Below are 21237 nucleotides of genomic sequence, written 5' to 3' on the forward strand. Positions count from 1 at the left end.
AGGGGCTTGAGTTTTCCCATTTGACTATTCACTTCCTTCAACAGTGCCTTCATTCAGGCCAAGTGATGAGAAGACAGAGGGGGAAAGCAACAGCAATGAGGACATGCCTCATGCTCTTAGAGTTACAACTCCTGAGGCTAGGAAAAGGAGTTCCATTCTTTCAGAGGTGTAGATGCTTACCCAGTCTCCACAACCATCTCAGTGCTGATACTGCCATGGTTTTGCCTGGAGACTAGAGCAGAAGAGAAGGTAAAAGGGAGGAAAAGGTGAGATTTCCCTCAATCTCTGAGACTTATAAAGGATTCTGCTATGGTTTGGATCTTGAATGTTCCCCAAAGACCTACATGTTAAAGACTTTGTCCCTAGCCTGTGGCAATATATTGAGGTGGTGGAACTTCTAGGAATTAAATAGAGACTAATGGAAGGCAGTTAGGTCATTGGACGGTGTGTTCTTGAAGGGAAAATTGGGATCCCAGCAGCTTCCTATCTCCCTGTCTTTGCTTTCCAATCACCATGAAAATTAATAGGCTTCTTTCACCATGCACTCCTGTCCCGATACATATTGCATCACCATGTCCAGACCAATAGGGCCAAGTGACTATGGACTGAAACCTCTGAAACTGAGCCAAAGTAAACTTTTCTTGGTTTTATGTTGATTATCTCAGGTATTTTGTCACAACAATGGAAAACTGACTAATATAGCCAACTTTCTTTTTCTTCAAATCAGAAAGGGAGGATTCTCTTAGGATCTGATATTACCTATTCAGATTGTCTATTTTTTTGTATGAGAAGTTTGACAAATTATAACTTTCAATAAATTGGTTCATGTCATTTAGAGTATCAAATTTGTTAGCATGAATTTATTCATAATAGTCCCTAATTATCCATGAGAGGTATAGTGATGTCCCCTTTTTATTTCTGATTAGTTATTTGTGACTTCTTTCTTTTTTTCTTAGTCTGGGTAGAGGCTTATCAATTTTATTGATCTTTTCAATTTTTTTCTTTTCAAAGAATCAGGCTTTGGTTTAATTTATTTTCTCTATTGATTTTCTTGTTTCAATTTCATTGATTTCTGCTCTAATTTTTTTGTATTATTCTTTTGTTTACTTTGGATTTAATTTGTTCTTCTTTTTCCTAGTTTCCTAAAGAGTATTGATTTTAGATCTTTCTTCTGTTCTATTATATAATATTATGTATTATAAGCACTGTAAATTTCCATTTTAGCACTGCTTTCACTCTATTCCATAAAGTTTGAAAACTTGTGTTTTCCTTTTTCTTTAGTTCAAAATATTTAAAATTTTCTTTTGAGATTTCTTCTTTGACCTATGTGTTATTTAAATGTGTGGCATTTATTCTCTAAGTATTTTGTGATTTTCCAGCTATTTTTCTGTTATTGGTTTTCAGTTTAATTTCATTCTTTGAATTTGTTAAGGTATGTCTTAAGGTCTGAATGTCACCTATTATAAATATTTTATATGAACTTGAAAAGAATGTATATTCTACTGCTACTGTTGAATTTAGCTATGTCCTTGCTAATTTTCTGCCTCCTGTATCTATCTTTGATAGAGGACTATTGAAGTCTCCAAGTATGATAGTGTCCTTATCTATTTCTCTCTGAAGTTCTATGAGTTTTTGCCTCCTGTTATTTTGTGCTGTTGTTAGGTACATACACATTAAGACCATTGTGTCTTTGTGTAAAATTTATACCTTTATTATTATGTGTTATCTCTGATTTCTCCCCTTTGCTTCTCAGTGTTGCCTGTCTGAAATTAATATAACTTCTCCCACTTTCTTTTGATTAGTGTGTTAACATAGTATATCTTTCTTCATCATTATTACTTTTAACCTAAATGAATCTTTTTTTTTTTTTTTTAATATTTATTTTTTAGTTTTCGGCGGACACAACATCTTTGTTTGTATGTGGTGCTGAGGATCGAACCCGGGCCGCACGCACGCCAGGCGAGCGCGCTACCGCTTGAGCCACATCCCCAGCCCCAAAATGAATCTTTTTTAAAAAAATATTTATTTTATAGTTGTAGTTGGACACAATACCTTTATTTCACTCATTTATTTTTTATGTGTGCTGAGGATCGAACCCAGGGTCCCGCTCGTGCGAGACGAGTGCTCTACCGCTGAGCCACAACCCCAGCCCCTTAACCTAAATGAATCTTTACATTTGAAGTGGATATCTTGTAAGCTTAAAGTTTTTTGACTCAAGGTGACAGTCTGTCCAATTGTTTGTTTGAGTGGGCATCTTGCCATGAACTGCTGGGCTCAAGTGATCCTCCTTCCTCAGCCTCCTGAGTGCCTGGGACCACAGGGTTGCACCACTGTGTCCAGCTAATCTCTGTCTTTTAATTGGCATATTTAAACCACTGACATAAAGTGTTTTTTATATAGTTGTATTAATATCTGCCATATTTATTACTGTTTTTTTTCTTGCCTTTCTTCATTATTCCTATTTTTGTCTTCTTATCTGCCTTTTGGGACTTTACTTGAGCATTTTGTATAATTCCATTTTTCTCCTTTCCAGGGGGCTGAGGAAGGAGGATCACTTGAGCCCATTACAGTTATACTCATTTTTTCACATTTTTAAGGTTTTGCCTAGAGTTTGCAATATATATTGACAACTAATCCAAGTCCACTTTCAGATGATAAAATTATGCCCCCTTATTCACAGTTTGATTTTTCATGGTTTTAGTTACCCATGATTAACTCATGGCCTGAAAATATAAATGAGAAAATTCTAGAAATAAGTAACTCATAAATTTTAAATCGCATACTGTTCAAAGTAGAATGATGAAATCTCATGCTATCCTATCCATCCTGCCTAGGACATGAATCATTTCCTTGTCTAGCATATCCATGCTGTATATGCCACCCACCCATTAGTCCCTTAGTAGACAACTGTATTCTTATTGTGGTGCCTGTGTTCAAGCAACCCTTCTTTTATTTTATTTAATAATACACCCAAAGTATAAGAGTAGTGAAGCTGTAAAGTGATTCCTTTAAGTGAAAGTAAAAGTTTTTGACCCAATAAGGAAAGAAAAAAATTGTATACTGAGGTATACAAGGTCTGTATTCTAAGATCTGCTGTACAGTAAGATATTAGAAAAACCACATTCACCTAAGGTTTTGTTTTAGTAATGGATGAACCCAAAGGCCCAGGGGTGCTTAACCACTAGTCATATCTCTAGCCCTTTTTATTTATTTATTTATTTTAATTTATTTTTATGTGGTGCTGAGGACTGAACCCAGTGCTTAACATGTTCTAGGCAAGCATTCTACCACTGAGCTACATACAACACTAGCCCAACCCTTTTTAATTTTTATTTTGAGACACTGTCTCACTGAGTTGCCTGGGGCCTTGCTGTTACTGAGGCTGGCCTCAATCCTTCTGCTCAGCCTCCTGAATTGCTGAGATTACAGGCATACACCACTATACTGGCTCTCATATAAGTTTTTTTACAGTTATAGTTCTATTTTATTTTTCATCTCTTATAAATTAAGCTTGATATATGTATGTATGTATATATACATATACGTGTGTGTGTGTGTGCATGTGTGTATGGAAAAACATAGTAAATATGGGATTTGGTACTATTTGTATTTTAAACTTTCATTGGTTGTCTTAGAACATATCCTTTATAGTTAAGGGGAAACTATTATACACACACACACACACACACACATAGACAGATCTCACATTTCCTTTCTTTATGTATATTAGACTCTCTGACCTATATCATTTTCCTCTTCTCTGAAAAACTTCTTGAAACATTTCTTGCAAGGCAGGTTTTTTGGCAACAAATTTTCTCAGTTTTTATTTTTTAAGAAAAATCTTTATTTCTCCTTCACCTTTGAAGGATAATTCTACAAGGTACAGAATTCTAGGTTGGTTCTATCTATCTATCTGTCTGTCTGTCTGTCTGTCTATCTATCTATCTATTTGTCTCAGCATTTAAAGTATTTTATCCTCTTTCCTATTGTATAGTTTTGGTCAGATGTAATTTTTATCTTTGTTTCTCTAAAGGTAAAGTGTGTTTTCCTCTGCTTTCTTTAAGATATTTTCTTTACCTTTGATTTTCTGCAGTTTGCATATTATATGCTGGGACATGGTTTTGGCATTGTGCTCTGATTTTTTTGTTTGCCATTAATGTGGGAAGATTCTTAGTCATTAGTGCTTCAAATATTTCTTCAGTTCTTTTTTTTTCTTCTTCTTCTGTAAGTCCCATTTTGCATATTTACACCTTTTGTAATTGTCCCACAGTTCTTGGGTATTCTGTTCTGGGTTTTTGTTTTCTTTTTGTTTCTAACTTCAATTTTGAATGTTTTTATTGACATATCCTTAAACCCAGAGATTTTTTTTCCCTTGGCCATGACTAGTCTACTAATGAGCTTATCAAAGACTTCCTTCATTTCTGTTTTAGTGTTTTTGACCTCTACATTTAAAAATTCTTTCTTAGAATTTAACATAGTCTGATAATTTCAGTGTTCTTGCTACAACTAGGTTTGTTACTGATGCTTGCTGTGTTTCTTCAACTGTATATATTGCTTTTCTCTGTGCCTTGTAATTTTTTTGCTGAAAGGTGAACATTATGTATTGGGTGAAAGGAATTGTGGTAAATAGACTTTTCATAATGTAGTGTTATCCTGGAAAGAAAGCACACTTTTGTACTTTGATTCATTCTCAGTCTTTTGATAAGCTTGTGCCATTCACTGTGAACTTCATCAGTGCTTCTTTGTTGTTGTTGTTGTTATTTTTCTTCCCCCTTAGGGACAGGATATCTGGAGGAGATGGAGTTATTTTTATTCGTCTGTGTAGAAGGCTCCAGCAGGCTGGAATTGGGTATTTACCTTCTGCCAGGTTGGTTAGGCTCTGGTGAAATAGTTTCTTCTGAGGGCAAGCTTGTTAAGAATAATGACATTTTCTGATGCATTTTGCATTTCGTAATGATTATGTTATCACTTTCCTTTGCTAGAAGCACAAGGGGATTTTTCTTCAATATTCACTGTGAGAACCTCCTAAAGCTCCTACAGGTAAAACTAAAAAAAAAAAAAAAAAAAAAAGTGTGGAGGGCCTCCCAAACTGGATCTGCATGAAATTCTTATCTCTCAGGCTAATCTACACTGACACTCCAACAATTCATCAATTACAGTTCAGGTTTTTATCCCCCTATACTCCTGCTGAGATTTCTGCTTATGAGTTTCTCTCTGGTAACTTATAATTTTCTGTGTTCACCTGCTGTCTCTTCAGTTTTTAAGGAAACAGTTTACGTTTTGACTTAACTTCTGTGACAAATATAAGAATTGTTGGTTTTTCTGATGGCTGGGAAATCCATGAATAACACAGCATCTGTCAAGGGCCCCCAGCTGCATCACCAACATGGTGACATTATATGGTGATGGCACACATTCATAACTGGAACAGAGGGAGGAAGCAAGAGACTAAGAAGGGGAAGCAAGGGATGTGGCTCAGTGGTAAAGCATTTGCTTAGCATACTTGAGGCCCTGGGTTTGATTCTCATGACCACCACCAAAAAAAAAAAAAAAAAGAGAGAGAAAGAGAAAGAGTAGAAGCGACTAAAGAAGGACCAGTCTTGTCCTTTAAAAAAAAAAAAAAAGTCTACTTTCACAGCACTAATCCATTCCTGTGAGATTAGTACAGACCCAGTCGCCTCATATTAGGCCCTACCTTTTAAAGGTCCCACCACCTTTCAATACCATTATATTGAGGACCAACCTTCCAGCACATGAATCTTTGGGGGACAAACTATATTGAAATCATTCAGTGTGAGTCTTTTTCTGGACTATTTTATTCCAGTAACTTTGTGTGTATCCATTATTTTTCCTAGTACTACATATTCTCTAGATTACAGTATTTTTATTTTTATTTAATTAGATTACAGTATATTTTATTTTATTCATTTTTAATTTTTGTAGTCCTGGGTATTGGACCTGGGTCCTCGCACATGCTGTGGGGATGCTCTACCACTGAGCCACATCCCCAGCCCTAGATTTCAGTAACTTTTTATAGTTAGTCTTGAACTTGGTTAGTGTGAGGACACCAATGCTTTATTTTTTTGTTGAAAATTATTTTAGCTATCCTAATTCCTCTGTTTTTCCATACAAAATTTAAAATCAGCTTATTGATTGCTACTAAAATATTGCCTTAGATTTTCATTGGAATTGTTTCATACCTGTAAATCATTTTTAGGAGAATTGACATCATAATGATATGGAATAGTCAGATCCATGAACATAGTGTATCTTTCCATTTAAGTCTTTGATTTTTCTTGTCAATGTTTTGTACTTTTTAGCATACAAATGTTGTATATATTTGTTAGAATCATTTCTAAGTATTTCATGGTCCTATTTTAATGGTGCTAATTTAAAAAGTTTTCATTTTTCAGGTGTCCATTACTATAGTATAGAAAGATGCTTGATTCTTGTACACTAAATTTGCAACCTGTGAATTTGCCTGACTCACTTTTGGAGGGAAGAAGTATTGGGTGCTTTACTGCTGAACTACATCCCCAGCCCTTTTTATTTACTTTATTTATTTATTTTGGGACAGGATCTTAACTAAATTGCTTAGAGCCACCCTAAATTGCGGAGGCTGGTCTTGAACTTGAGATTCTCCTGTCTTAGTCTCCTGAATCCCTGGGATTACCGGCTTGCACCACCATGCCTGGTCTCACTTTTTTTTTTCCCTGATAGTTTTTTGTAGAGACCTACAAAGACAGTCATAATATCTGACTGTATTAATCTGTTCTAGTTGTTGAACTTCTCTGGGCCTGTTTTCTGCCTGATTTTTGGACTTGCAAGAATGTTACCAAGTTAGAGAGCTATAAACCCCGACTTTGAAGGGTATTTGAATAAATTAGGCAAACCCCTTTCTTTCTAGAATATGTAAAAGCTCTTTGGTTTTTTTTGTTTTGTTTTGTTTTGTTTTGTTTTGTTTTGAGGGAGGGATCATTTTATCACAATGCTATATTATTTTTTTCCTTTGTGCCCCCTACCCCCACCCCTGCTACCAGGGATTGAACCCAGTGTTCCTGTATCACTGAGCTACATCACTAACCCCTTTTAATTATTATTTTTGAGACAGGGTCTCATTAAGTTTCCAAGGCTGGCTTCAAATTTAGGATCCTTAGCTGGGATCACAGGCTTGCACCACTGCACCCAGTTCCTGTGTACTTTAAAATAAAACAAACAAAAACAAAACAAAAAAAAAATTGTATTAACACATAACATGTAAACTGAAAAATTCACAAATCATGTGTATAGTTTAGTGAATTATCACCAAATGAATTTATCATGTTAGAGTTTCTTAATTTGTAAGTTTTATTTGTGATTATTTATGTAAATGAAAAAATTAGAAGGTAATTCCCTAGAATAGGTATTAACTTTATTATTAACTTGAACTTTAATATCAAATAATTATCAATGTCAAATTATAAGACTTCATAGTGATGGCTGAAATTTTAACTAAATCATGTTTACTCCTAACATTTTTTAAATATCCATATACTTGATATCCTTGAGCTTTTTTTTTTCCCCCCCTCTCTTTTGGTAACAGGAACTGAACCCAGAGATACTTAACCACTGAGCCACATCCCCAGCCCTTTTTTGTCTTTTATTTAGAGACAGGGTCTCACTGAATTGCTTAGTGCCTTGCTTTTACTGAGGCTGGCTTTGATTCATGATACCCCTGCCTCAGCCTCTGGAGCCACTGGGATTACAGGCATGCCTGACTATCCCCAGCCCTTTTTATATTTTATTTTGAGACAGAGTCTTGCTAAGTTACTTAGGGCCTTGTTAAGTTGCTGAGGCTTTCTTTGAACTTGCAATATTCCTCCCTCAGGAGGCAAGAGCCAGTATGCCCAGCTTATCTGGGCTTTCTTAGCTCAACTTTTGAATACCTAACCACCAAGTGGCCAGCAGTGTAACTTTATTATTTCTGTCAAAAAGGCAGTTATTTTATTTTGCCATATCTCCATTGCATTATTTCTGTAGCTTTTAATTTGGTTGATTGAAGCAGGAAAAGTGGTAAGAAAAAAAATAGTGGAAAATAAGGATTTAGTAATATGGAACACCAATAAATGTTGCTTTACATCATTGTAAATTGGATTTATAACTTTTTTTTTTTTACTTCTTTGTTTTATAAAACTGTACAACTATTGCTTTTGTCATGAGCTTTGCAGTAGCTTCCACTAGTGTGGGCCAAGTATATTTTATTGGCCCTTTAATGCCATTCTGGGACATGACTTGCTTGATCCAGTGGAATGTTAGTGAGCAGAGGCCTTATATAGGCTTTTCTGATTTGACTTACCTTCCTAAATTCCTCTGATTCGCCATGAGAACAATATGCCCCATGTATTCATTTGCCATTCAGTGGGTGGGTCCAATATTAAAAATACATTGGTGTGAATTTGAACCTGACCATTATCCTTTTAACTAGCTCAGTTCTCTGGAGCCCAGCCTAGACCAGCTGACCCACAGTCAGTCTACAGATTAATGAACATAACACAAATCTATTGCAAACCACTGAGATTTTGAGGTTTCCAGTTATCTAAGAGAACTGATATTCAAATTCTGTGAAGTTCATCAGTATTTTTCTTTACTTGAAACATTTTCAATTTTTTCTTTGTAGCAACAATGAGTTCAAACACAATTTATAGGACAGAGAAAATGGAAGAAAATGTTTCGAAGCTGAAAAGTAAACTAGGGCAGCCAAATTGGACTAATTGCAATATGATTCCTTAAGGAGTATTACTAGATTCTAAAATTATCAGCTAATTTTTAACAGTGGAACATTTTAAGTGAAAAATGGTACTCTACTAAGTCAAATGCATTCTTCTAGATACACTGCTTTAAAAAATCAAATAATGATTTTTTTCAATAAAAGTATTTCTCAGGAAATTGCACTAGTGGTATGCCTTTTTGCTTATAAATATGTAAAATTCTAAAATTCTATAGAAATCCATATCAGGTCTTTTTCATGAAAGTCTAAACATTAGAAATCTATTATGAGAGAAACAGACATGAAAAATAGGTCTAAGAGACACAATATCCATCTGATCAGACTTCCAGAAAGAGAGGATAGTTGGAAGAAAAGAATTACTCAGTATAGTAAACCAAAGGGCCCAGAGACTAATGAGAAGGAAAAAGTTAGAACTTTCTGATAAAATTTCTGAAGTTTAAGAAAAAAGAATAAATTCTAGATTTCTCCTAATAGAATTTTGGAGAAAAAATATTAGTGCCCTGGACTAAGATAGCAGTGGGAGAAATGGAAAGAGTTTAGCAGATTTGGAATATATTTTGTATTGATAATCTGCAGAAATGCTAATTCATTTGTTGTGAAGGGCTGGGAAAGGAAGAAATGAACAATGGTTTCTAGATTTCTGAATTGAATAAATATATGGTTAGTGATAAATATCTATATAATTTTTTATTGAGGTAAAATTTATATACTATAAAATTCACCATTTTAAAGTGTACAATTCAGGGACCAGAAAGTGTAGTACAGAGGAAGAGTGTTTGCCTAGTGTGAGGCTTTGGGTTCCATCCTCAGTACTGCCTCCCCCCCCCACCCCAAATGTGCAATTCAGTGGCTTTCATTACATTTGTAGTGCTGTGTAAACATCACCTACTACTTAACTCATCATCCCAAAAGAAAACCCTATACCTATCAAGCAGTTACTTCTATTTCTTCTTCCTCCTAGACTTTGCAAACCACTAGATTCTTTTGTCTTCCTTGTTTTCTCCATTTTGAACATTTCATATAAATGGAATCATAGAATATGTGGCTTTTTTGTTACTATCTTTTTTCACTTAGCATTATCTTTTTAAGGCTTTTAATATTATACCGTGACTCAGACCTTCATTCTTTTATGAATAAATAATAATTTCATTGTATAGCTATACCACATTTTGTTTATCAATATAACAGTTAGTGACATTTAGATTGTTCCCATTTTTTGACCATGTGTTTAAGTTTTTACTTGAACACTGTTTTCATTCCTTTGGATATATATACAGGAGTAGAAGAGCTGAGTTGTATGGTAATTCTATGTTAAATTTTTGAAAAACCACCAAACTATTTTACACAGCAGCTGCACTATTCTGTATTCCTTAATCAGTGTATGAGGATTCTAATTTCTCCACATTTCTCATCATTATCTTTGGTCACTTAAAAAAAATCTATTGTTAGTGGGTATAAGTAGTATACCCACATTTTATACATTTTGTCTTTGATTAGCTTTTCTGTAATGATTATTGAGGGGGTTTTTTTGTTTGTTTGCCAGTACCGGGTATTGAATCCAGTGGTGCTACATCCCCAGTCCTTTTTATTTTTTGTTTTTTTATTTTGAGGGTGTCACTAAGTTGCCCATGCTGGACTCAAACTTGCAATCCTGCCACGTGCCACCATTCCTGGCTGGTTGTTGAGTATCTTTTCATGTGTTTTTTAATGACCATTTTTGGAGAAATGTCTATCCAAGTTCTTTGCCCATTTTTAAATTGGGCTGTTTGTTGTTGTTGAGTTGTGGGAATTCTTGATATATTCTGCATGTTAGAGCTTTATCAGATATATGATTTACAAATATTTTCTCCTATTCTGAGAGTTGTCTTTTCACTCTTCTGATAGTATCCTTTGTTGCATACAAGTTTTTTGTTTTAAATTCCAGTGAAATCCAATTTATCTATTTTTTTCTTTTATTGCTTATTCTTTTGGTGTCATATTATGTAACTTAGCTTTTCATCATGTGACAAAATACTTCAGAGAATCAACTTAAAGAAGGAAAGATTGGTTTTGGCTCCCAGTTTCAGAGGTTTCAGTTTATAGTCATTTAACCCCATTACATTGGGCATGTAGCAAAGCAGAAGATCATGGCAGGCAATGTATGGAGGAACAGAGCTGCTCAGCTTATGGCAGCTAGGGGGAGAGGGAAAGAAGGATAGAGTCCAGGGACAAAATAGATCTTTCAAAGGAATGCCCAGTAACCTACTTCCTCTATCTAGGCCCACCTCCTAAAGTTTCTACCACCTCTCAGTATCATCACCAGCTGGGGACGAAGACTTCAACACATGAACCTTTGGGGGGGCATTCCAGGTCCAAACTGTAACACTTACCTAAGAATCCACCATCTATTTTTTGATACTTCACTCATCATTCTAATGTATATTTCGGTTTACTAATTCTCTCATCTTCTATGTCTAACCTTCCTTTAAATTCATCTATTAAAATTTTAATTTCATAATTCTAATTCTGTTAATATCCTGAACTTTAATTTTCTAAACATGTAAACATACTACTTTAACTTTTATGCCTTATTGTTCCTTACTTTATATTTCTAGTCAGACTATTTCTTGATTTTATGACTTTTCTAATTTGCTTTTGTTCATGTTATCTTATCTCTGTTATTGTTAATTAAGGGCCAGATAGTAACATGATAAACAGCATGGATACTTTGAGACCTAGAATGTTGTTGGTATACTCCAAGAAGATTTATGCTTGTTTTTTGGTGGGCCCTAGCAATATAGGACTGCCTTCAACATTTGATTTTGTAGAAGCTATTTGGAGTTGACCCTGTGAAGGCAAGTCTAGATTTAGTTCGTATTTACTCCTTTGAACTTTCAATCAAAGTGTTGGAATTTTACCTCTTCACACCTTGGTGAGCCCTAGACTCTTAATAGTTGTTCTCCTAGCACCATAAAACTATCAGTAGTTTGTTAGCCTTTCTGATGCCACTAAGTAAAAAATAGCCCCAAATGCTGGAATTTCAGTCTTTTCCTTGCAATTCTTCATCATGCTGTTAATCTTCTACTGACTTCAGGAAGATTTTTAAAGTATATTTTTCTAGAGTTCTTAGGGAAAAGTTGGTCTGAAATATGTAATCCACCATCACTAGAAGTGGATGTCAACAGCATATAATTATTTCTTCTTCTTCTCCTTTTTTTTTTAACTTACAAAAATTAGAGCAGATTAAAAGATCACCATATGATAGTGTCAGTCTTACCCACTTGTATTTTTATGTAGTTTCTTTAGGGAAGGGGACAAAGAGATAAAGTTACAGAAATTCTGCTAACAATTGCACATTGATAAGCAAGCGAATATCTTCTTTCAGATTCTATCAGGAGAAAAATGTAAGAACATAGCTCTAATTTTAACATTTTGTTGTACTATAGCTATTTCCTTACATAACTGTATCTCTTCTGAGGCAGTGAGCCCCTGTTAATGAGGAACCCTGTTTTATTCATCTTTGATTTCCTAGAGGTAGACCTGGAGTTGGGTATGCAATAAGTGTACAAATGAATGTATGTGTTAAAAATGCCTTATTTAGTTTCTCACAGTGAAAATCAATGTTAGTATATGTTGTTCTGAATCACTTTAAAAGATACATTTTAATAGGGAAGTAAGAATCTTTTCTCACTAGCTCTTTCATTCTATCCTTTCCTATTAACAGGTGGCATCTCCACAGAAAGTGACTGTGCTTTTGAGCCAGACTATGCTGTTCCACCACTTCCAGTGAGTGAAGGTATGCAGCACATTCGGATTATGGAGGGCATGTCTCGCTCTCTTCCATCCTCCCCCTTACTCACACATCAGTCTATCAGTGTTCGGCTCCAACCTGTGAAGAAGTTAACTGGTAAGGACTTTACCTGAATTTAGTATGTTTAACAGGAAACGTAAAGATATGGAACTTTAGGTCAGATCAGATGTGTTTATGTGCATCTTTAGGTTTTTCCTCTTTGGCCTTCCTAAAGTCACAGACTCTTCAAAAGTGGAGGAGCTCTGACTGATTTTCATTTAGGGAATTAGAACATTACTCTAACAGAATGATATATTTATTTTCTAAGTGACCCATCTGTTGTGGACATATTTTCCTAGATTTTCAGGAAGTTTCCAGTTTTGCCAGAATACACTGTTGTTCTGATTTCATTTATCAGCTTGTTCATGTCAGATTAACAGATGGAGATATTGTAATTTTAGGATAATAAGATCTTAATAGTTCAGCAAAGGTATGTCAGTCATATTTTGTTTGAAATCATAATTTGTGTATTTCATCTCTATAAAAGCTGATTTAAATATTTTCTTCTCTGTAGGACCTTAGTACAACTTCTTAGGATATGTACTATAATTCATAAATTGTCAATTGCATTGAATTTATTTTTGTTTATTTTTTTTAAAGAGAGAGGGGGGAGAGAGAGAGAGAGAGAGAGAGAGAGAATTTTTTTTTAATATTTATTTTTTAGTATTTGGCGGGCACAACATCTTTGTTTGTATGTGGTGCTGAGGATCGAACCCGGGCCTCACGCATGCCAGGCGAGCGCGCTGCTGCTTGAGCCACATCCCCAGCCCTTTGTTTATTTTTAACAAGAGAAAAAATACTTTTAATCATATGCATAAGAATCCCACAAAACGTGAGACTTGAAGAAGGGCCAGGTTACTGAAGTTTCTTATAGCATCCTTACCTACAAAAAGGACTAGGAGCTTGTGGCTTCTGGGGGGAGATGGTTAACATTTATGCCAGAGTTAAGGAAGAAGAAAAGAATTGTTTGGTGAATGAATGTTGTCTTGTTATTGCACTGAGTTTAATATCATCTCATAATATGTATTGTTGATTCAGATCAAGTCATTAGGTATGAAACTCAATTTTTATTAAATGAGTATTTGTCCTCTTAAATTTTTCTGGGAAGAAATTTTAAGATACAGTTGAATACTCTCATAAATATATAAATTTGTAAACCTGGGTTACTTTGTTAGCTTTCTTCTAACACTATCAGTATATTCTTGAGGACAGTCAATTGATTGGTATTGATTGATTATGAGTGTAGGTAGGCATGAAATTAAGGTTATAATGAATGTTTGCTGTGTACCTGGTGTTGAGCTAGACCAAAGGGAGATTTCATTATCATATGACAATTCAAAAGAAAATAAAAGGAGGGAAAATGGAATTTTTAGATTCTTCTAAGCTGAATTAAACTTCCACTGTTTGTAATTTTATCAAAATATACTATTTCTTTAGTTTCACAAACATAAGTTTTATCTGTTTGCATTGCATATTATGTTGTAGAACATCTAAATCTGATAGCTGTCATGTGATGTGCTTTATTTTTTAAGAAACTGCAAGTTCAGTTTCCATGTAGAAGTGAGCTGGATTACCTGAGGATTTGGAGGTTCCACTTCCTATTCCACTTACCTATCTTAATTTGAACTTTAACTTAAATAGGCAACATTTATTAAAAGAGAAATGCATTTAATAATAAAGTCAATAGCATGCATAATATCACAGAGGTGATATAGTGAAGCAGTAAGAAGGGGCACATGAAATATTGAGTTTTAAATGTATAGTGTCTGAAGCGTGTAGAACCTAATAGTTTTATTTACTGATGACTATCAAGGACCTAAGAATTTAAAAATTGAGAATGCACTTAAAAGTTTTTGAATTAGAGAAATCTGTTTCCTTAAAAAGACACATGAAAATGTTTTTGTTGCCACTTTTCTCCCAAGTAAAGAAGATGATAAGAATTTTGTGGTTTAACCCAGAATGAATGAAATTACTTTGAAAGTTAAAACCTAGTAGATTACTTATCAGTTATTATTCCTTTCTTATTTATGTTTTGTTGTGAATAAATAAATGGAAAGTCTAATGGTGAAAAATTAGCTGATCATAAAGACGTATTTTCCAAAGAATGGTTCTTACTTAGTCTTAGTTATCAAAATGCACTAATTTGATGAGACTATTAGGGCTGCAGTGATTATTCCATTTCCACTAACATTCGATTTTCTGTCTCTATTATAAGCAAGGAGGTTTGATCATTATTTTTCAGTGCCTTTTACTTCATAATTTAATAAATACTTATTTAGAGCCCACATATACTATGCACTGCTCTAGATGTAGTGGACTAGATGAAGGACACAATTTTATATTTCATTTGGGAGGGGGACTGATAAACACATAGCTAATAAATAAATACTTTAATTTTAGATAGTAACAATATTTTGAAGATATGAAATAGAGAATTGGATAGAGACTAGGGTAGAGGCAAGGTTTCGGATTTCTTTCTATGGAATAATCAGAATTAGAGGAGGAAATATTTGAGCTGAGGTCTAAATTTAAGAAAAGACAACCATGGGACGATATGGGATCTGAGTTTTCCATGTCAAGAGAAATGTCCTAACAAAAATCCTAAAGCAGAAATGAATTTGGCATGTCCAAAGAGTGGAAAGAGGGAGGTGTGACTTAGGCAGAATACTCAGAGGGGAGGGTAGTAGGAAAAAAGTTGAAGAGGTACCTAGAAGTGAGTTTTTAGGGTCATGGTAAGGAGCCTACTTTGATTATAGGATTTTAAGCAGAAGAGGAATGAGAAGCCAGATGATTTGATTTACTTTTTAATTTTACAGATTGAATATCCCATGTTCATTAAGCTTATATGTGTTTTCCAGATCTTTAAATGTCATTGTCTGTATTTTCAGCAAGATGTATACTTATGTTTTCATCTTAAATGATATTTTAAAATTTCTTTTGATACTGAGGATTGAACCCAGGATGCTTTACCATTGAGTTACATCTCTAGCCTCTACTTATTTTTGATTTTGAGACAGGGTCTTACTAAGTTGTTTAGGCCTTACTAAGTTGCTGCTTTTGGCCTCAAATGTGATCCTCCTGCCTCCCAAGTCACTGGGATTAAAGGCATGAACCACTGTGGTAGGTCTATCATTCTTCTTATTATACTCTTTAATATGTTAATCTTAATCCTTCAACCTAGGTGTATATGAAGACCCCCTTTGCATAAATAAGTCTATATATTTGAAAATGGACTTATCTGTAGGAAAGTAGTGAAAATAGGGAAAGGCCAGCTCAAGAATAGGCATACATAATTTGGAACTTGAAAGCTAATTTTAAAATGCATACATACTTCACTCTATTCACTACAAAGACAAATTAATACAGTAAAAGTGGTTAGGAGAGACACAAACCATGTGGTCAGACTGCTCGAGTTTGCATTCTACCTTTGAGTTAGCTTCTGTATTGCTGTTTATTTCTATTTCTTCATCTAAAACTGGGGATAACAATAATATGACCTAGGGAAAGTTGTATCATTCTTCTGGTGATCACATTATTTAGTGTTTGCTTAAACCTGTATTTGAAACTTTACCAGATGAAACTTTAAAACTTTACATGTTTTTAAAATCATATTTATAAATGATTAATAGAAAAAATAATTATTATATTTTTCATTTGAATGCTGACTGTGTGCCATATACTTATTAGCTCATGTATTCTTCACATGTATCTCCAGTTTATACATGAGTAAATCATAAAGTTAAATGTCTTGCTCTTAGGAAAATGTGCTGAAGATAATTTTAACCATGAGAAAAACTGAAGTTTAAAGAAGTTAATAGATTCCTCTTATGGACTTCTGGTATATCAACTATGGTTTTCTTTGTTCAAAGTAACAGAAGATGCAGCTAAATAGTCTAAACAGTAAAGACAAACTAGAAGACCTATTTGATGAGCAGGCTTCAAGGTTCATTTAGTTTATTTGGGTATTGCTGTGCTTGAGGGAGATATGAGAGAAACTGTACAGACACTGTTGGTTCCAGTTATCTCCAGATTCTAATTCACAACCCTTTCTGAGATTTTTTTTAATAATCACAAAACCCTCAGTATTTCTTAACCTACAGATAATAAAAATGCCAATAGCTAATTCATTCAACATTTAATTTATGCCATTTTCCTGTTGTAATGCACATAAACCTAGATACCACAATTTTATTGCTAAGAGTTTATTTTACAAATGAACAAGTTTAAAAATGTGTGTATATATGAGTATATATACAGTATTATTTACATGGCAAAAACTGAAAATATCAATAATAATAGGAATCCATGTGTATTGTAAATTGATGTATAAACATGCATATGCACACATTTGGTAGCAGTATAGAGAGATAATAACTCTCAGGGAACGGGATGATATACATTTAGTTGTATAATCTTTTTAGATATTTTCATTTTTACTAGGTAAAATAAAAAATCTCATGTCACATAACAAATTTTGTAACTTTGACATATTGCTCTAATTTTCTTAAAATCTCAAATATTTTTGTTTCTAAAAATAAGACTAATATTATATACAACCTAACATATAATCAACTATGACTAAATGTTTTTTTCTTCTCATTTTTATCTTGGTTAATAAGATTAACTTGTGTAATAAGATTAACTTCTATGAAGTTACTATTATTAATAATAACTTCATAGAATCAATAAGAAAATTAGATGAGTGAGTACATGAAAAGCTCATAAGACAGTGTCTGACATAGAGTAAATAGTCAGAATGGTCCCTGCAGTTATAGGTCCTAAGGAGATTTGGGAATTGAGTTTCTGTCAGCTACGTCAAATATATGTTCTGAGCTTTTGGGTGGTGGCCTTCAAGTAACTTAAATTTTTTGAAGAACTTAAGTCCCTTAAGAGAAAGTCCCTTTACTTTTCTGAGTAATAAGCTTTAAATATTAATATCAAATAGATTTATTATCTAATCTCTGGGTAAAAATTGTTTTTGCCCTGATCTTTAGAGTATTTGATGCCAATGGATTGAAAGTACAATGTGCAAATCACTTTGGATGGTAAATAAGTCATAATGGCTGATTTGATTGTGCTGTCCACATACTCAGGAACTAGTTATGGCTAAAGTATTGTTTTTGTCATGAATTAAATGGAAACATTTATTCATTTCAGGGACATCCTGGAAGAATCATTGTAAAGCTCTTTTGCCATTAAAAAGGGCCTATACTTAGTGTTTTTTTTGCCTGAACTGATACGTGTTAGTATACCCATGATGTGTTAATATTTTTTCCATACTTTACAATTTTTAGAAACATATTGGAGTTCAAGACGTTCTATTGTGTATTGAAAATAAATTAATCCTCAACAGCTGTTTACCCAATTTAAATTAAACCATTAAAATCACGTGAATAAAAAAAATTCGGATCCATTTTTTCATGAGTGCTCCTCATATATGATATATGGACATACGCACATACAGATATACAACACAAAACACAAGTGTGCACACAAACATACAACACATAAGACAATAGTAAAGGCCTTGTTGCTTTACACAGGTGAAATCTCCTTTGCAATGATTAAAAACTCCACAGTCAAAAAATAAAACTGATCAGAAAAACATTAACATAGGTCTGTATGAGCTCATGCNGCCCAATCTACACCTGTGGAGCCTATTCCCCTGGAACCTCTTTCTACACTACGACTGGAAAATTTATCATGCAGGCTGGATATTATTAATAACTGTGCTATTCTATCTCCTGGTGAAATTACTGATATACCTCTTAGAGACCTAGCTATAATTTTTATTTCACCTACATAATCAGGATCAATTACCCCAGGACTTATCATAAGTCCTTTTAGTGTAGAAGAACTGCATCCCAATAATAAGCCTACTGTTCCTTGGGGAAGAGGTCCTTTTACTCCTGTGGGAATGATTTGAACTCCCATCTCTGGAGTTAGTACTGCTCTGGCAGAGGCGCAGATGTCCAACCCTGCGCTCCCTCTGGTTTGTCTGATGAGGGATTTAATGGACAATGTGTCCTGGGCACTACACTGATGGTGTTGATGGGTTCCTTCACTGCCCTGTATATTTGTGGTTGTGGGCCCCGGAGCATTGGGCCCCCCAGTCCGTTTTTTGGCAATGGAGCCTGATGCCTTTCTCCATGATATCGTGGGTAAATACCTTGTCCTTGTCCGTTTTTTGATAAGGGAGTACCCTCTATGGTGGTTTGAGAACAGCATTCATTAGCCCAATGTCTCCCTCTATGGCATCGTGGGCAAATACCCGGTATTCTATTCCTTTGATACCTAGTTTTGTTAAACCCTTTTCCTATGGGGCAATTTCTTTTAAAATGTCCTGTTTGTTCACAATTGTAGCATGTTTTTGGCCTGGCATCTAAAGCCTGTTGTACTACAGCTGCTAAGACTTGCCCTTGTTCATTAATGTCTCTACATAATTTGATATATGTGTTTAAATGTTCATGTTTCCATGGTCTAATGACCTCTCTGCAGTAACGATTTGCTTGGTCATAAGCCAGTTGTTTTATTAATGGCATTGCTTGTTCTGTATCCCCAAAAACTCTGGCAGCTATTTGAATAAGCCTATCTACAAATTCAGCATAAGGTTCATTAGCTCTCTGTATTACCTTAGATAACTGGCCTTGTAAATCTCCAAGTCCTTGTAAAGTCTTCCATGCCCTAACTGCGTCTGCAGCAATTTGTGCATATATAGCAGGATCATATTCAATTTGTTGCCGTTGACCCTCATAAGGTCCTTTTCCTAACAACATATCTAGATTTCTTTGAGAGTAACTAGCTGCTGCATTTCGCCTAGCTGTCTCCGTGCAAAATTCCTCATTGGCAACCTTCCATAACAAATATTGTCCTCCATTTAGCACAGATTTACACGTTAGCCCAATCTGCTGGCGTCACGTCCAAGTTGATTATGGATTCGACCATGCTTACAGTGAAGGGTGCTTGTGGACCATAGGTTGTTACAGCCTCCTTTAATTGCTTCACTGTTTTGAAATCTAAAGCATGGTGAAATCGCTGCCCTCCTGCCTGCTCAAGTACAGGGCATGCTAATCTTTGAGGTCCTGTCTCAGGATTCCATCTATCAACTACGGGGGTTGAGGGCCACTCAGCTGTTTCTATAGGTGGAGCTGATGGTTGAATTACGCCCTCTGGTGATAGAACGGAGTTAGTAGCAGCCTGATGTTGTAGCTTCCCCCCTGATAGCTGTTTCTCCTCTAAGCTTTTTTCCTTTAAATTTCCTTCCTCTATCTGACTAGCTGGAGAGACCTTCTCTTTTGCTTGATCTAACATGTTTTCTACGATAGTCTGGACGTCTAACAATTTACTTAACACTCTTTCAGTTTGTTTTTTACTAATTTCTAATCTACTATAAAGATAACGCAACCCAACAAGATAACACAAAACAAAACCGAAACAGAATGAAACAAAAACGGAATAAAAAATCGTTGTATCAATTTTTTCTTCCTCAGGGCCGAACAACTTCAAACCTTGAGCCAACCATTTTTCCCAGTTTGCCTGAGAAAGTTCTAGGGATAGGCAGCTTGAAACAAAAACAAAATAAAACAAGAACACATTGTTTTTTGAAATGGTCACCCATTCTCTCACCTTCCCTCAGGGGCGAGCAATTTCACTTACCTCCAAGCTTCAGACGTTCCCTGCATGGGCCGCCAAATGCCGAAGTCTGTCTGGGCACAAAATAACCAAGCCGCCACAAAAACTTGTAGATTCCAACAGCAACTCTTTATTCCCAAACTCTCACCGACACTCTACAAGCACGTTCTGGGAAAAAATACACTCCCTCCACCGGGCTCTGCGTACCAATTCTCTCAGAACCCCGTGAGAACTCAACAGGAACTCAAGGAACCCACGCCTGAGGCAGCAGGTTATGCCCTAATCCCAGCAGGATCTGCCCTAAACCTGGAGCCGCCCTATTCCAGCAGGATCCACCCTAAACCCAGAGCCACCCTAATCCCTGAGCAGGGTCACCTTTCAACCCAAAAATGCCATGTGTCATTCCTACTTGGCTATGGCTCTCAGCATATTTATATTTCTTTTTTTTTTTTAACATAAATCTGCTTACATCAGGACTTAGGGATATAGCTCAGTTGGTAGAATGTCTGCTTAACATGCATAAGGCCCAGGGTTCTATCCCCAGCACCCCCAAAATACTATTTTTATTTACTATTGCTACTTATATTAGTAAAATTCCTGGTATGGCCATATTTATTTCTTTAGATGCTTCCAGATGTTTGTGAGTGTATAAATTCCTTTTTATTTTTAGTCAGTACTCTTAAGCCATTTTCCCTTTTAAAATTACTAACCATTGACCATAGCTGATTTTCTATATAATTTTAAAGGAAATCTGCTTGCTTAAAATCTGAAGTATAGAATTGACTTTGTCCAGCATTCCTTTTAGAGATGTGGCCAGTAAAGGGTCAAATTGGGGATAGCTAGGTTCTGAGGCAGAGAAGGAAGCTTCGTAAGATAAACGTATGTAGCAGTCATGAAATGAAGACCTAAACAGACCCTAGACATTAGGGTTGGATCACCAGTGGGTAATTGCTCACCTAGTACACATTATGACAAACACTTAAATATGACTTGGCAGTGGCTAATTTTT

The 21237-nt window shown here is 35.1% G+C and overlaps 1 protein-coding gene across 7 annotated transcripts in view; it reads left to right on the top strand.

Annotated features, from left to right (window-relative positions):
* Tanc2 (tetratricopeptide repeat, ankyrin repeat and coiled-coil containing 2) overlaps positions 1–21237 on the top strand; it is a 429902-nt gene that overhangs the window by 140885 nt on the left and 267780 nt on the right. For 4 of the 7 annotated variants that reach the window (XM_048798117.1, XM_048798120.1, XM_048798121.1 and 1 more), the window contains exon 4: positions 12471–12653. In XM_048798117.1, coding sequence (XP_048654074.1) covers positions 12471–12653 — 183 coding nt within the window. The remainder of the gene's footprint in view (positions 1–12470; positions 12654–21237) is intronic. The other 3 variants (XM_048798122.1, XM_048798123.1, XM_048798124.1) reach the window with 1 other exon arrangement.

This window comes from Marmota marmota, unplaced genomic scaffold, assembly GCF_001458135.2.
Source record: "Marmota marmota marmota unplaced genomic scaffold, marMar, whole genome shotgun sequence".
Lineage (NCBI taxonomy): Eukaryota > Metazoa > Chordata > Mammalia > Rodentia > Sciuridae > Marmota > Marmota marmota.